Here is a 17848-nt window from a genome sequence, read left to right as displayed (position 1 = left end):
GCTTGCTTGGATTGTATGTAAATGTCCAGAAGACTTGCAAGCCCATCCTTAGGCCAGATTTGACTGGACATGCTAAGGATTTCAGGAACTAAAATTTGCTGGAAAAGCTAAAGGCTGCTCATTTCAATACAATAGTCCTGTGTGAAGAACAGAATGGGGCTTGGGTCAAAGTGAACATCACCCAGACAAGACCGTTAAACTTGAGAGTAAGAAATTTGAATATTATTACTTGCAGATGAAAAGACTCCATTTGCCTTTGCGAATTCAGTGCAAATGGTTTGCCAGCCTGTGTTGAGGTCCCCCCGCCTCCCTTCTCATGAGCAGCGACCACTGGCCTGGCTGTAGAGTCAGGAAAAAAAGGCGATGAAAACCTGGCCTATTAAGGGAATGCCTACGTGGGACACAGCCCTGTGAAAATCAGAGGGTCCACTGTGGCATGGCATGGCAGTGCCCATGAGAAGAACCCCTTTTCCAGGACTGGAAGCTGGCTGTGGCTGCAAGCAAATGTATACTTGCTTGTGGAGACCAGGTGGGTCCATGAGATGAACAGAGGAGGGACAGGAGCAGTAGTGCGGAGATGGGCTAAACCTTGGCATAGTCCTCTTGCCTCATCTGAGGCATAAAAGGCCAGTAAAAACTGTGCTGCATGCCAAGAGGAGACAGATTCCAGAGACTACGCAGGCACGTTCCCCAGGGAGAAGGCCTTGATGCTGGTAGACATGGAGGCTACACTTACTTTGAACTGAACTTTGCTTAAGGATGCGGATGCTGAGAGTTTTGCAAAGAAGCCAAAACATAAGATCCTGCATAATTCTTCAGACTAGAGGCCATGGCTTTATTCCCAGAGAAAATGGGCAACTAAAATACTGGCTGTCTAAAACAGGGGGAAATATAGGCATTAAGGGCCGGCTTGCACATCTTCCAGGAGCCCTGGTGACGTAGTGGTTAAAGCGCTCGGCTGCAAACCAAAAGGTCAGTGATTTGAACCCACCAGATGTTGCAGTCTGCTTCCATAAAGATTATAGCTGTGGAAACCCTATGGGGCAGTTCTACTCCCTCCTAGCAAATCAGTTCTACGGCCACGGGGTTGCACATCTTCATGATGTGTGCTCATATCCAAAAAGAGGGGGGACAAGGGAGGATCCCCACTAGATTCCTTCGTTTTTACATTGGCCTAGGTGAGTCAACTGCCTACAGAAACAAGGGGCTGTATTGCCAACCAGCTCCAGATAACCTGCCAGCCCCCAGTGCACAATGAGGACTGCAGCTTAAAGACGTGCCACGTGGCACTCGTTGGTTCACAGACAGTTCAGCTGTGCTAAAACCAGGGCATGTGAGAAGATCAGCAGCTGTCATCAGCCTTGGCAATGGAGTTGTGGTAACTGATGGTGGATGTGGGCACGACGCCCAATGGACTGAGCTCTGTGTGGTATGGCTTGCAGTGGTCCAGACCTCCGATGGGCCGGCGTGCATTTATACTGAGTAAGAGCAAGTAAACTGAAGCGCTTGACTCAAGTAAAATGGCTGCTTTAGAGTTTGGGGCCCTACTCCATCTTGCCTTCCTTTGATTATGTATAGTTTTGCAGGAGCTATCAAGTCCCTTCCTGAAACAATGTCTCAGGAAGAAGACCTTGATGTTGACGCTTATCTAGGTCTCCTAGGCAACTGCTGACAAAAAATTTCACTTGAGCAAGCTGTTTCTAAGACAGAAATGTCCTCTAACCTTCCACCTCCTAGCGCTACTTCCACTAACCTGCCTTGTATTAATCTAAGTTGGTAATGTCCACTCCAAATAGCACAGCTCAAGTCCATTGTTCTCATCCCTTAAAAGGCCTCTGCAGCTTCACCATTTTGGAAGCATTTCTTCTTTAAAATTAGACGTTTTCACCAGTCCACACTGTGAATGAACCTGCAGTACATCTCCTTGCTTTACTTTAACAGAGTAAGTGTTTATTACACTTAATTGGTACTGACTCATGGGCAGCCACCAATGGACTGGCTCTGAGGTCTGGAGCCTGGAGAAGACTCTCGGACAATTAAACACTCCCAGGTGTAGGATGTCGACACCTGGGTCAAGCTGATGAGCGGTCTGACTTGTTTGTCACCTATGTCGATGCCCATAGCAAAGGGCCTTGCAGGACTGAGCACCCATGGAATAAGGTGGTAAATGATGCTTGACTGAAGGCCCTGGGACGTGATGAAGATGACATCAATAAGACATCAAAGTCTTGACTTCTTTTGAGTACCTAGTCTAGTGTGCAGGGCCTTCTGGGCCAAGAGACTCCACTGAGGAGTTTTCAAGATGCCTGTTTATGGGCCCCCTGTTTATATGGGCCATATCTTAGGGTACCTGAGAGGTGTTTCAGTTGTTTCCACTGAACTCTCTATGGAGGAAAATGGCAAAAAGGTGTGGGTACACACCACAGACAGGAGAGAAAAGGGGGAGGCAGCGGTAATGAGAAAACGTCAGACTGGGTGGCCATAGACCAAAAACAAAAAACATTTCTCCCTAGATAGTGAGGGAGCTGCTCCTTCCCCATGACAACTGAGGGGTAGGGGTTGAGGAGGGCCATTCATGATTCTATGAGTTTGACAAAGGCGGGACAGTAGCCTGGCAAGACAAGGCCCAGCAGGAAATCTCACAAACTGTTGGATCTGCCATCCAGAACCCCACTCCACCTCTGAATCAAGTGATCCTTTGGCACTTCTGGTCCTAAAAGTCACAGTTCACAACTTCACCGCTGTCAAGAGGCAGAACCCAGTATCGTAATGGTGATTCGACTGTGGGAAGTGCCTGGACCAAATGGAGCCACCTATGTTGTTAACTGTTGCCAAGATTTATACAATTATATCCAGCCTGAACTCTGGCTAGACTGGGCCCTTAAATGTTTGGCTTACATGTTTAGATACAAAAGCAAGTTCACTGGCTATAGACAGGGAACCCACTTGGCTCTTCTGTGTTTGACCTGTTAAATACTTGGTTACCCGCTGAAAGGAGATCCTGGCTGAAGTCAATAATACAGGAATGTCTGATAACCCAGCTTGTGGTAGTTACAAATACAGTGTCCAGGTGTTGTACACACACCCTTTTCATTTGGGTTGTTATCCACCCTCTGCCGCAATATCCAAGGAGGGTAGTGGGCTTATAAAATTAACCATGCTTAATGAGAACAGGTAAGAGCTGAGAGGTGGACTCATCCAGTGTATTTTTCTTATCCCACCATCCACTGCCATCGAGTTCATTCCGACTCGTAGTGACCCTATAGGACAGAGAACTGCCCCATAGAGTTTCCAAATAGCTGCTGGTGAATTTGAACTGCCGACTTTTTGGTTAGCAGCCGTAGCTCTTGACCACTATACCACCAGGGTTTCCATTTTTCTTATCAGATACTGTATTTTCATGTCTATAAGTCTGATTTTGGTATTTTAGTATTTTACAGCTTCCATGTCTCTCTTTATCCTACCTAGGCTTTCTCTACCTTCCCGAATATATGGAATAGTTTGTAAGGAGGCAGTCCTTCTGACAAGCCTGGCAGCCATGGCTGGTGGGTATGTCTTCCCTGTTTCTCACCCAGTTAGCATCTTTAGGGCTCGGGACAAACCACTGCACCCCCATTCTGAGCCTGCTCTTTTTCAGCAGAGTCAGAGATACCATTCCAGGCTGGTGCCAAAGTGTCTGACCATACCCCCCACCTCGGGTGCTCAGCCTGGAAAATCTATATTGCATTCCGTTTAACGAGTTGACACTGATGTTGACGTATAAAAATAGCTGGGGGGAGGGACTTCAGAGTACCTCTGGCACCAGGTTGGTGCACACATAGCAGACCTCTCCATCTCACAGAGCTAGCCTACCCAGCCAGGGCAGATTGGATTAAGGAAGGCCCTTAGAGTTCCTCACCTACAATGCAAAGTGGAGGCACGTCTCTACAGGGGCAGTTTCCAGAAGACAAGGGGACCAATTCATTGTAAAACTCTTCCTTGGGTCTCCTGACTACAGTGTTTAGTGTGGGGGCATGCGTAGAGAAGTTTTCCCTCCCCACCAGTACAGCTTTGAGCCAGGGGACCACTCATCGTGGAACTATTGCTGTCATATGCTAATGGCTGTCTGTGGGTAATTAAAAAGGCTTTCAATTTGCCAACATAGTGACTGTCTCCTAAGTACTGCTTGATCAGATTAGATGGACACAGCACCCTTACAGTGGCCATTGCCACTGGGTGGAATCCTCATTCTAGCATCTTGTTGTTGCTTAGAACTTTGAGGCATTCTGTGTGTGCAACACAGTTACAGTATCATTTTTTAGACCGTTCACATATAAAGTGATGATTTATACAGAGAGATGTCTGCCATGTTTGTAGCTCTTTTCTACTCATTGCATTTGTTCTTCATTTCCCATTCATTTTCTGCCTTCTTTGGTTTTAATTGATCTTTTTATGATTCATTTTTATTTGTTTAAGCACATTAATTATATTCATGGAAATTTTAAATCATTACCCCATATTTCACAATATACATTTCTAACAAATGTAAATCCGCCTTCAAATAACACTGTATCACCTTACGTGTAGTGCTGGTACCTTACAACAGAGGATGTCTAAGTCTTCCATCCCATTCCTTGTGACGCTGCTGTAATTCACTTCACTTCTATGCTACAATTACCCAATACATTGTTACTATTATTGGTTTAATCAGTTATCTCTTAGATTAAGAAAAGTAAAGCATTTTATTTTACCTTCATTTATTCCTTCCCTTACACTTTCTTTACTTAGATACATGTTTCTGACCTTTACCATGTTCTTTTTGCCTAAAGAACTTCTTTTAACATTTACTCAAAACAAGTCTATACATAATGAATTCTTTCAGGTTTATTTGTCAAATAAAGTCTTTATTTCTCCTTTACTTTAAAAGATTTTTTTCTGGGGGGGGGGATAGAGAATTTAAGGTTTCGTGGTTTTTGTCTTTCAACACCTAATTTCACTCCGCTCTCTTCTTGCTTGCATGATTCCTGACAAGAAGTTGGCAGTAATTCTTATCCTTTTTCCTCTATAGGGAAGGTGTGTTTTTCCTTTAGCTTCTTTGAAGATTTTCTGTCATTGGGTTTCTGCAGTTCGAATATATGCCTAGATTTGGTTTTATTTGGCATTTATCCTGCTTCATGTCCCCGAGACTCTTGTATCATTGATTTGGTGTCTGTCATTAATTTAAAAATGTCCTCAGCCATTACTTCAAATCTTTCTTCCGTTTTATTCTTGTTCTCTTCCTAGTATTGCAATTATGTGTATATTACACCTTTTGATACTGTTCGTTTTAGTACATAGAGTTTGTTTTCTTTTTTTCTGTTGTCATTTTAGTTTCAGAAACTTTTACAGTATTTTAAAGCAAATGATACGTGCCTTCTACGTTTGTTTGCCAAGCGCTCCCTTCCCCTGTGAGATATTTCCACAAGTGCCTGTAATAGATTGAATCGTGTCCCCCCAAAGTATGTGTCAACTTGGCTAGGCCATGTGTGGCTGTCTTCCGTTTTGTGATTTTCCTATGTGTTACAGATCATACTCTCTGGTTACAGAGGATTAGGGTGCATCTGTGACCCCCTTACCCAGGTCATATTCCTGACCCAATGTAAAGGGGGTTTCCCTGGGGTGTGGTCTGCACCAACTTTTCTCTCTCAAGGATCAAACAGAAAGGGAAACAAGCATAGAGTGGGGATCTTATACCACCACAAAAGAAGCACTGGGAGCAGAGCATGTCCTTTAGACTCAGGGTTCCTGCACAGAGAAGCTCCTACTCCAGGGGAAGACTGACGAGAAGGATCTTCCCTCCAGAGCCAACAGAGAAAGCCTTCCCCTGGAGCTGATGCCCTGAAATTTGGACTTGTAGCCTAGCAGACTGTGAGAGAATAAATTTCACTTTCTTAAAGCCATTCACCTGTGGTATTTCTGTTATAGCAGCATTAGACAACTAAGACAGTGCTGCTATGCTAATTTTTTACATGCTGCTGTAAAAAAATTAGCATAGCACACTTACAAAAATACCTCGTGGTGGGTAGTAGTCGGCAAACAAATGTAGAAGGCGCACATTATCTTCATAAAAACATGGTATTGGCCTGTATTCAACTTCACTGATTCTTCCTTTGGCAGTCTCAAGTGTACTGATAGGCTCATTAAAGGTGTTCATTTCTATTGCTGTATTTTTTATTTGCAGTATTTCCTTTCTTTCTTAGTTTCCATCTTTCTGTTTATATTACCCACCTGGTCTTGCATGCCATCTATTTTTTCCAGTAGCATCCTTAACATATTAACCATAGTTACTTTTAATTCTCTGATAATTCCAACATTTGTGTCATACCTGTGTCTGCTTCTAATGATTGCTTTGTCTCTTCAAACTATTTTTCTTGCCTTTGGCATGTTTTGTAATGTTTTGCTGAAGGCCAGACAAGTTGTATCAGGTAACAGGAACTGAGGTACATAGGCCTGTAGTGTGAAGATTTATGGCTATGAGCTGGGAGGTATAAGTTTTGTTGTAACTATAGATATCAGGGGCTTCAAATTCTTCTAGTGCCCCTATCTTTGTCTCTTCTTGACATTGGGCTTCCCTAATTACTACTAATCAGAGACAGTCTGTTATCTTACGGGTAAAATTCACAGGCATTATATAGAATTCCTGTTGGTATAGTGGTTAAGGTGTGGGAGAAGAAGAGTGCTCCCTAATCTACCAATTAAATCTCAGTCTAATAGTTTACCTGTGTCTCAGACTGACTTTCCAAGTGTCCCTGACCCTTCTACAGGGAAACACCTTTTCCCCCTTTTTCCATTATTAACTTCACGGGCTGTAGCATTCACTATCTCTTTCTATGAAACCTTCACCCTGTTAACTATATTTTTCTTCCCCTTAGGTGATATAGGAAGGCTGAAGGGGGGCTGGAGTGGGAAGAATCCCCTTCTCCTAGCTAGCGAAAGGCTTTGGCAATCTTTTTCCTCAACAGTAGGCCTTTGCTAAGGAGAAAACTCTGGGTGTATTTCACAATGATTACTCTTTGCCTCTTCCTATCAGAGCCAAAAGGAGATCCGTGTCAGCTCTCCACAGTCAAGCCCTCGTGGGGTTCCTGGAAATAAAGCATATTAAAGTGTGGGGGCCTCGCTATAGATATACTCCCCCGAAGTTCCTCTCTCTTAAACTAGTTCACATTCAGCTTCCAGTAATTAATCAAAATTACCATTGAAGTGTTTCTACCAGCTTATGGCTCAAGTAATCTCTCTTCTAGCTAAGAAGACCTTGGTGATATGTCTGTAATGTGCCTTTCCTTCCAGAGTTCAGGGTAGATGTTTGCCCTGTAAGCACAGGGCAGATAAAGCATGCAGAAATCAACAAGCTCAGAGTTGAAAAAAAATTATTATTAATAGTTCAGGGGTTTAAATAAGGATTTTGCTTACTTTGTTCTCTGAGCTGACTGCATCTAGTACCCTGAAATGAGAACAAAGTGGCCAAATGTTTTCTTGGCTAAGGCTATACTGCACTATACTGTTTTCCCAAAAGTATAGTCTGCTTTCAGTATCAGTGCTCTGTTTCTGGCATGAAGTAACTCTTTTCCTTGCCATTCCAAAACCAGCTGTCCTAACAGGGTAAAAATACCACGCTGCACAGTGTGAGCTGGCATCATGATGCTGGAGATCCTAGATGGGATGCTGAGGCCATATGCCCACTAGGGGGCTGGGGAGATGCCTCGTTTTACAGTGACTCAGTTCAACATGAACCAGCAGACTGGGATAAAATGAAGGTCAAAAAATACGTGAGAATGAACATCCACTACACAGATAAACATGTATAAGGTTACTGAGAAATATATGGATCTCTATCTCTGTACAAAAACAGAGGCAGATTAATATTCACACATAGCAGGCTGGCCAAAATCTAACAGCATCAAGGTAAGAAAAGCCAAAAGAAGTTACATAAAGAGTCATTCAGGAGAGAGAAGTGGGCAGATCCAGAGCAGGACTAACTGCTGCTTCTTACTAGAACTCACCAGTAGTAATGAATCAGCTGCATATGGACTCAGAGAGAGGCACAACACAGCTCAGATACAGTTCAGAAACACAGAACTCAAGCTATTCCTCCATTTAAAAACTGCACATTCCTCAGTGAGCTTGCCCATAAACTTTTCATTATACATTTTCTATAAAACTTTATAATATTACAAACCAAACATGAGTTTCGGTATACCAGTTTCAAGTGAACATTTTATCTACAATTCTGAAACTGATACACTTCCTCAGAAAAACTTATCTGACGTAAAACAAACTTCCGATATTTAAAATGACATGTATTCAAAATATTTATAAGATTTTAGAATAATCTTAGTTATGTGATGTTCAATGGGATTCACTTTATGGTAAATAACGCTTTCTTGTTTTCCCCTAAGATTTCCGATTTTCAACAAAGGCTTCTTATCTTTCAGGATGTTGACTTCCCTGTGTGGAGTTTCTGATATACTATGACTGGTTCAGTTCTCACAAATCTTCACACGTTCATTATACTCAGAGAGTTTCATCCTACTTTATCAGAGAGTTGACTAAGCTTTGAACATCTGACAAAGAGACTAAAACTTGTAAGATCTTGACAGAATACAAGCTTAAATCTTCCTGGGGGTGGGGGGAATGGGGGAGCCACCTGGTGAAGGTCTAGAAGTAGAGAATTCTGTTCTACCCAGCTAAGAGGCTTTAGCTTCTTTTGCCTTTTGCCCCATCATGTTAAATACACACACCCATGTTTGTGGTAGAAATCATCCCCATTACAGTTTAATAGAGGCCAGTATGAATGTGAGGTAATTTTTTAAGGGCCAGTGTGGAGCGTAATATACACAAGTAGTATTCACATTTCATGACCAGCCTGACTTCAGTGAACAACGAATTGGGAAATTAAGACAAGTTATTTGTCTAATGGAAAGAAAAATGGTTAAAGGGACTATTTCCCAGTCTATGTAACATGGATTTCTCCACTGTGTGAGTTATCTAATAAGGAAGAACTTCCTTCATAAGACCTTCCCCAAGTTCATGACATGTAAGCGTTTTCTCTCTGGTGTGAATTCTGGTGTGATGTATTCTAAGAGCCGCCTTCTGGACAAAAGTTTTCCCACATTCACTACATTCATACGGTTTTTCTCCTGTGTGAATTTTCTGGTGTACTCTGAGAGTTGAATTTTGGGCAAAAGCTTTCCCACATTCATTACATTCATAGGGTTTCTCCCCTGTGTGAATTCTCAGGTGCGCACCAAGGTTTGACTTCTGGGAAAAAGTTTTCCCACACTGATTACATGCATAGGATTTCACTCCTGTGTGAATTCTCTGATGTACTCTGAGGGCTGAATTATGGCCAAAAGGTTTTCCACATATATTACATTCATACGGTTTTTCCCCTGTATGAATTCTCTGATGTGCACTAATGTATGACTTCTGGGAGAAAGTTTTCCCACATTCATTACATTTATAGGGTTTCTCCCCTGTGCGAATTCTCAGATGTGCTGTAAGGTGTGATGTCTTTGAGAAAGTTTTCCCACATTCACTGCATTCATAAGGTTTCTCCCCTGTGTGAGTTCTCTGATGTGCTCTGAGGGCTGAATTGTCAGCGAAGGTTTTCCCACATTCACTACATCCATAAGGTTTTTCTCCTGTGTGAATTCTCTGATGTGCACAGAGGTGTGTCCTTTGAGAGAAAGTTCTCCCACACTCATTACATCCATAGGGTTTCTCACCTGTGTGAATCCTTTGATGCACTATGAGGGTTGCTTTATAGACAAAAGTTTTCCCACATTCACTACATTCATAGTGTTTTTCCCCTGTATGAATTCTCTCATGTCCACTGAGGTATGATTTCTGAGAGAAAGTTTTCCCACATTCATTACATTCGTAGGGTTTCTCCCCTGTGTGAATTCTATAATGGGTATTGAGGTGTGTCTTCTGGGAAAAAGTTTTCCCACATTTATTACACTGATAGAGTTTCTCCCCGGTGTGCATTTTCTGATGTGCTCTGAGGGCTGAATTATGGGAAAAAGTTTTCTCACAGTCATTACATTCATATGGTTTCTCACCTGTGTGAATCCTCTTATGTACTCTGAGGGCTGAACTATGGGCAAAATATCTCCCACAGACATTACAATTATAGGGTTTCTCTCCTGTGTGAATTCTCTGGTGTACCCTGAGAGTTGAATTTTGGGCAAAAGCTTTCCCACATTCGTTACATTCATAGGGTCTCTCCCCTGTGTGAATTCTATGATGTGCTCTGAGTGCTGAATAATCAGCAAATGTTTTTGCACATTCATTACATTGATAGGGTTTCTTTCCTGTATGAACTCTGTGATGTGCAATGAGCTGTGTCTTGTGAGAGAAGGTTTTGCCACATTCATTACATTCATAAGGTTTTTCTCCTGTGTGAATTTTCTGATGTGCTCTGAGGGTTGAATTATCAGCGAATGTTTTCCCACATTCATTACATTCATAGGGTTTCTCCCCTGTATGAACTCTCTGATGTACAATGAGGTGTGTCTTTTGAGAGAAAGTTTTCCCACATTTATCACATTCATAGGGTTTTTCCCCTGTGTGAACTCTCTGATATTCTCTGAAATGTGATGTCTTGGCAAATATTTTCCCACATTCTCTACCTTGATAGAGTTTCATCTCTGTGTGCGTTCTATGGTGTATCTTGAGAGCTGACTTCTTATAAGATTTCCCACATTCACTGTATAAATCATGTTTTTCCTTTGTGTGCATTCTCAGATGTTCACTGAGGTCTGACTTCCGACAGAAATTTCTCCCGCCTTCACTCCATTTATTGAGCTTCACCACATGAATTCCAGGATGTTGAACAGGGTGTGACTCTGACCAAAGGGATTTCTCACATTCATAAGGTTTCTCCCCTGAGTGGGTTCTCTGCTCCTGAATGAGGTGTACTTCCTGGTAGAAGGATTTCCTGCTTTCATTACATTTAAATGACTTCTCTCCTGTGTCACTTTGCTGATATACATCGAGGGCTGTGTTCTGACAAAATGATTTCCCATATTCACCACATTTGCAGGAGTTCTCTTCTGTATGATTTCCCTGATGTAGTGGTGGGTCTAGTTTCTGGTAGACAGCACTTGTACATTCATTATATTTACAGCATTTATCCTCAATTTGTGATTTCTGAGGTATTATAAGTCCTTATTAAAAAAAAAAAAAAATTTTTTTATAAGGGCTGATCTCTGCCTAAAATTTTCTTCACATTTATTTTTTTCAAAGGCACTCTGTCCTGTGACAGTTCTCTGAGTCTGAGTGAGGTGTGACTTCCTGCTGAAATCATTTCTACTTTCATTACATTCAGAGGGTGTCACAGCCATGTGAACTTTATTATATTCCACAATGGTTGTTTTCTCAAAGGATTTTCTACATTCATTAAGATCAGAGAATTTCTCCCTTGTGCCAGTTCTCATGTGGTTAAATAGAGGTGGCTTATCATAGTTTTTCTGAAATTCATCATATCTACAGGATTTCTCTCCTGTGTGAGAACACACAGGTGAACAAACAATCTTACCGTGGAAACCTTTTCCAAACTGATTACACTGAAAAGATCGTTCAGAAGTTTGAAATTCCTGACGCTGGTCTGTCTTATAATTGAGGGCTATCATATTTTCTTTCTACTCGGAAGATTTTTCTCGATTATTGGTTCTCTTATGCTTAATATCAAACTGCCAGTTTTCACATATATTCACATAATCGGTCTTGTTTCTGGAATAGTTTCTATCACTAATAATTAATTCAGAAACAACTGGCAAACTCATTCTACATGACTCACCTTTACAGGGTATTTTTCCTGAAAAAAGTGGAGCTATGTTGAAATTAAATGGTTTTTGTAAAACTTTCTGTCCTTCTTTATTCAATGTTTTGTCACTGATGAAGATTAATTGCCCCTGATGTTTCTTTTTTTTTTGATGATTCTCCTTAATGTGGACATTAACCTTGCAATACCCTAAAATAAGAAAAATCGAAAACATCTTGTGAATCTTAACATTTCTTATGGAGCGAGGTTTACAGACATATTAATTATGTGTTTTATTCTATGGTTTCTGGTCATGTTTCCAAAGGTTAAATAATTCATATGTAAACACACACACACACACACACACACACTCTCTCTCTCTCTTTTCTTCATCCATGTTGTATAAAAACAGGTATTACTCTCAGTGCTGGCCAATATGAAGTAGCCCATTCCCCCCAAGTTCTCCCTCTTACAATTAAAAAAATGAAACATACAAAAACCTATTGCCTCGAGTTGATTCTGAATCATAGTGACCCTACGGGACAGAGTGGCCCCACAGGGTTTCCAAGGAGCAGTTGATCTCTTGGTCTTAACCACTATACCACCAGGGCTCCACAAAAATACACTAAAATATAAAAAAAGGATAGCCTTCAAGACTTGAGCAATGACAGTGCAGAAAATTCTTAGGCCTTTCATTCTCCTTCACATGGACCCTAGACTAGGCACTGGAAAAATCTGTAATTTTGGGCCAACAAGGGGCACAGATAGAACTCCATGAAGAGACTTGTCCTTCTAGCCAAAGGTCCAGGAAAGGGGCGTTGGGGTGGGGGGGGGCAGCTAATGCAACAAAAAACCTTTCTGACAACACCAACCAACCAACCAGTTGCCGTCGAGTCAGCTCCAACTCATGACAACCCATTACGTGTCAGAGTAAAGCTATGCTCATGTGGTTTTCAAAGGCTGAGTTTGCAGAACTACATTGCCAGGCCTTTCTTCCAAGGCACCTGTGAGTGGACTTGAACCTCCAACCTTTCTGTTAGCAGCCGAGCATGTTAACCTTTTGTACCACTGAGGGAATGTACCCAAATGTAATGGGATGAATTTTGTCCTGCACAAGGACATCTTCAAGTCCTATCCCCAGATAACTGTGAATGTGACCTTATTCGGAAATAGGGTCTTTGCAGAAGTAATACGTAAGTTGAGTCATACAGGATTACAATAGGCTGTACATCCAGTCACTGGTGTCTTTATAAGTAACACGGAGACACACAGGAGACAGCCGTGAGAAGGCAAAGGCAGAGACTGGAGTGACGTAGCTACAAGCCAGGGAGTGCTAAGGATGCCAGCAACCACCAGAAGCTAACAAGAAGCATGAAACAGATTTTTCCTCAGAGCCTCCCTAAGGAACCAATCTTGCCAACACCTTGATTTCAGACTTCCACATCTGAGGGAGAATACATTTCTGTTGTTTTAAGCCATCCAGTTTGTGGTACTTTGATACAGCAGCATTTGAGCCAAACAAAAATGGAATACCCCTCCTTGGGGTTCTAGTGGGGCTGTACAAGGAATTAAATCTTCGACCCCCATCCCCTTTTTCCCACTCTCCTCTGCCTAACAAAAGCAGGTAGTGGTGTTGATTCTTCTGCTCAGTGGTATTGGCAACACCAAGAATGGAGCTAATCTTCCATCCTCCACTTAGAAGAAGCAGGTGATGCTCCAATTACAACTAGGTATTGGAAGCAGCAGGGCCAGTCTGGAGCTGATCCTCCACCACACTTGGCAGCAACAAGACTGAACAAAATGGTGCAAGGCTGTCTAGTCAGCATTCCAGTTCTCCCACTCACACAACCAGTGTTAGTAAGACCCAGTGAGGGGCTGAGCCTCAAACCCCACCTAGCGTCAATGTAATGATGAGAGGTTAGGTTTGTCAGCATTTTGTTCCCCATCACACCTGGTATCAGGGGTGCCCAGGAGGGGATTAAGTGTCCATTCCCACTTGGCACCAAAAAGGTGGCACAAGGTAGACCTATTTAGTACTCGTCCATTCCTTGCATTTTATTCCTTTACTTACGTAGTCCGTTTATATATATTGCAATTAATATATTTAGGTTTATGTCCACCATCCTATTATTCATTTTCCAATTACACTGTTTCATGTTCTTTTTTCTTCCTTTCTTGCCACTTTGAAAATAGTCAAACTTCTTTTCCAATTTAAATTTTTCTGGCTGGTAATTTTTAGTTGGGTATTCTTTTATTAACCTTTCATTGGACATTCAAGAGAGTAAGTCATAAATCACTGAATTACAGTAAACTATTACTTTTATTACTTTCCCTTTTACTGATAGTGTCTTGGAGTCTTTTAACTCTACTTCTAAACTGCATTTTGTGTTCTCATGTACTTTGCTTATGCGTGTATTTTAAAGTTCTTAAGACTTTAAAATTATTGTTTTGCAGGATAAATATTAAGTTATTTTTACCCACAATTTTACCCTTTCCTTTGTGCTTCATTCCCTATTATCTTTATTCCTTCTGTATTTTTATATTGCTATCATGGATATTTTCCTTCTGCTTGAAGAACTCTCTTAAGTTTTCCTTTTAGTTCAGGACTGTTGCTAATGAACTCATTTCATTTTTTACCATCCAAAATAATTTAATTTCAGTTTTAGTTGTGAAGGATAATTTTGCTAGCAATTATTTTTCTTCAGTACTATAAAACTTTATCATTCCATTCTCTTCTGACTTTGAATGTTTCTACTGAGATGTCAGTTGTCAGATTTATTTTTGCAAGGTGTTCTAAGGTGTCTTTTCTCATGGGCTGCTTTCAACATTTTACCTCTGATGTTGGTTTCAGCAGTTTTACTTTTAATGTGCTGATGTGTGTTTTCTTTGTCCCTTATGGGTTTTGCAGAACTTCTGGAATCTCCAGTTTGATGTCTTTTCTAAATTTTGTAAAATCCTTGGGGATTATCTCTTTGAATATTGTTTCCGACCTTTCTTTTTTCTTTCCACTGGGGATTTCAATGATATATAACAGAAATTTTTTGTACCATGACCCACTAAAAATTATGTAATTATTTTTCCTTGCCTTCTTCTTGCTATGTTTCTGGTAGTCCACTATTCCAGCTTAATATTTTTGTGTTCCACTATGTTCAATCAATTCTTAAACCCATTCAATAAATTGTTCATTTCAGATATTTTTTTAGTTCTAAAATGACCACTTCCCTTTTGGTTTAAGCTCAGGTATGTAAAGAGCTAGAAATAACATTTCTTTTAACCTTACAAGAACAAAGCTGGAAAACTGCATTATCAAAAACTTTTCATGAACTCAATAGAAAACTGAGGTTGCAGGGTAACCAAGTAACCAAAAATATGGAGACAGATGCCTGCCAGGCAAGATAGGGCCTGAGTATTTGTTTACATAGGACAGATGCTACAAATGCAATATAAGCTGGAAAGAAGAGACAACTAAACATATTAATGAATTGTTAACAGCCAAGGGTGGAACTGTATGAGAGTACAAAGCCCCTACAGGCAGCAGATAAGAGGTCTGCACACTACTACAAAATTTCCCTCCGTGAGTCAAACCAGGAGCTCACATAAAAGACCATGAAGAATTCTGAGGATATTTCATTCATAGGACATGCTGGGGATGGTAACAGCAGCACTTACAAAATTTCGCCGGGAACCATATCTCTCTATATTTGGGAACAAAAGTCTTTATCTGCAAGGGCAAGAACAAAATCTGTTACTATAGGGCAATAATGGCAACTCACAGCAGTTAGTGGAAGGAAAGTAAGAAGAAAAAAAACAGCACAGACCTCTGAGGAGAGGCAAGAATACATGGTAGGCCTAATATTACAGCTAGCACTGGTGATTATCAAAATTCCCAAACTCAAGGACTCAATTCATTCAACAACAGTAGATTTCACATTCTTCCCAAGTGCACATGAAACATCCATCTAGACAGGCCACATTCTGGGCTCTAAGACAAACCTTCACAAATACAAAAGGACAGAAATCATACCAAGTATGAGCTTAAGCCACAGCCAAATTATACTAGAAAACTGTAACACAGGGTTATCTGGAGAATTAAAAAATATTTGGAAGTCAACAAACTTCCATGGGTCAAAGAGGAAGTGCCACAGAAAATGAAAGATATTTTGAAGTGAAAATGAAGAAAAAATAGATACATAGAAATTTGAGGGAAGACACTAAAGCAGTGCTTAGAGATAAATGTATAACCTAAAACATTTATATCAGAAAACAAGAAAGGAATCCAATCAGTTATCTAAGCATCTACTTTAAGAACCCTGACATATAGCCACTATGGAAAATTATACGGTGCTTCCTCATAGGGTTGCTATGAGTCGGAATCGACTTGACGGCACTGGGTTTCCTCAAAAAGCTAGAAATGGGAATACCTTATGATCCAGCAATCCCATTCCTAGGTATACCCTAGTGGTCTAATTGCAGTGACATGAATAGACATATGCATACCTATGCTCATCACAGCACTACTCACAACAGAAAAAGATGGAAACAACCTAAGTGCCCATTCACGATGAAGGGATAAACACAATGTATATGTAACACAATCAAACACTACATGACCATATAAAGAATAAACATAATGTGGATGAATCTGTAGGACACTATGCTGAGTGAAATAAGTCAATCACAAAAGGACAAGTATTATATGATCTCACTTTTATAAGACAAGAATAGATATATACACAGAGATCAAAGCTCTTTAGTGGTTACCGGGAATGGTGGGGGGAGGCAAGGGAGAAGCACTATTGAGACAGTAGGCACTTGTTATTTTTGGTGATGGGAAAGGTAGTATCAAACATGGGTAAAGTGTACATGCTTGATCAAAGTAAACAATGTCACTAAGAAATGCACAAGAGAAAAATGTCTTTGGTAAAGGATATCATAAATATAATTTTGCAACAATGCCAACGACAAAATGTGTGTGTGGTTACACAAATATGTATACAGGCATACAAGTATATGAATATGTGGGTACCTATGTATGTATGCACAGACAGAAGTACCTAAAGGCATTTGTACATATAGGTATGTGTGTACATGCATGTATGTACATATACATAATAAACCACCCAGGGGACACAGGTAAAGATACTTTTTAGATATAACCAAATACCTTACAAGATTGCTTTTCCAGGTTTGAAGGTTTAAGACCATAGTCTTATGGAACAATTCACGAATTTGGCATAATATTGTTCGTAAAGTATAAGTTCTACATCTCAACGTACTGAGTAGTGTCTGGGATCTTAAAAGCTTGCGAGCAGCCTTCTAAGATGCAACTATTTGTCTCTACTCATCTGGAACAAGAGAAAGATGGAAGCCAAAGACTCAGAGAAGAAAGTAGTCTTCAAGACTCATAGTCTACACTAACCATGGCCTCATCTACCCTGAGACCAAAAAAATTAGATGGCGCTTGGCTACCATTACTGACAGTTCTGATCAGGGCCACAACAGATGGATCCTACAGAACGGGAAAGAAATGTGGAACAGAATTCAAATTCTTAGTAAGTCCACTCTTATGGAACTGTTTGAGACTAGAGGACTCCCTGAGACTATCACCCTGAGGTAATGCTTTAAACCTTAAACTGAAATTACCCCTTGAGGTCCCCTTTTAGCTAAAAAACAGATTGGCTCATAAAATAAAGAATATCACCTGTGAGTAATGGTCAAAGTTACTCTAAAATGAAGACGAGAAGGTAAGGTGGCAGGAAACTAGAATACTGAAAATGGTACAACCAGAATGGAATGAATGAGAATAATGACATAGTGTGAAAAATGTAACCAATATCACTGAATAACTGTTTAGAAATTGTTAAATGGGAACTGAATTTGCTGTGTAAACTTTCACCTTAACCACCATGAAATGTATATATTAAAAAAAAAGAACCTTGACAAACAGAGGATATTAAATCCAAAGCAGGCAGAAAGGAGGAGATAATAAAATTATAGCAGAAAACAATGCAACTGAAAACAGGAAACTACAGAGAGAAAAAACAATCAAACCAAAGCTGAGTTCTC

General features: G+C 40.6%; 1 protein-coding gene across 13 annotated transcripts in view; it reads right to left on the bottom strand.

The window, feature by feature from the left end:
- Window positions 1-271: 271 nt before the first annotated feature.
- LOC135232423 (zinc finger protein 658B-like) overlaps window positions 272-17848 on the bottom strand; it is a 30024-nt gene continuing 12447 nt past the window's right edge. For 8 of the 13 annotated variants that reach the window (XM_064291096.1, XM_064291097.1, XM_064291101.1 and 5 more), the window contains 2 exons: window positions 11819-11992; window positions 276-11186 (listed from right to left, as the gene is read on the bottom strand). In XM_064291096.1, coding sequence (XP_064147166.1) covers window positions 9004-11186; window positions 11819-11992 — 2357 coding nt within the window. In that variant the 3' untranslated portion in view covers window positions 276-9003. Of the gene's footprint in view, window positions 11187-11818; window positions 11993-15451; window positions 15504-17848 lie in introns of all 13 variants that reach the window. The other 5 variants (XM_064291105.1, XM_064291102.1, XM_064291108.1 and 2 more) reach the window with 4 other exon arrangements.

This window comes from Loxodonta africana, chromosome 9, assembly GCF_030014295.1.
Source record: "Loxodonta africana isolate mLoxAfr1 chromosome 9, mLoxAfr1.hap2, whole genome shotgun sequence".
In the NCBI taxonomy this organism is placed as follows: domain Eukaryota; kingdom Metazoa; phylum Chordata; class Mammalia; order Proboscidea; family Elephantidae; genus Loxodonta; species Loxodonta africana.
The sequence above is the reverse complement of the archived record's forward strand: the minus strand, read 5'-3'. Positions and strand labels throughout refer to the sequence as shown.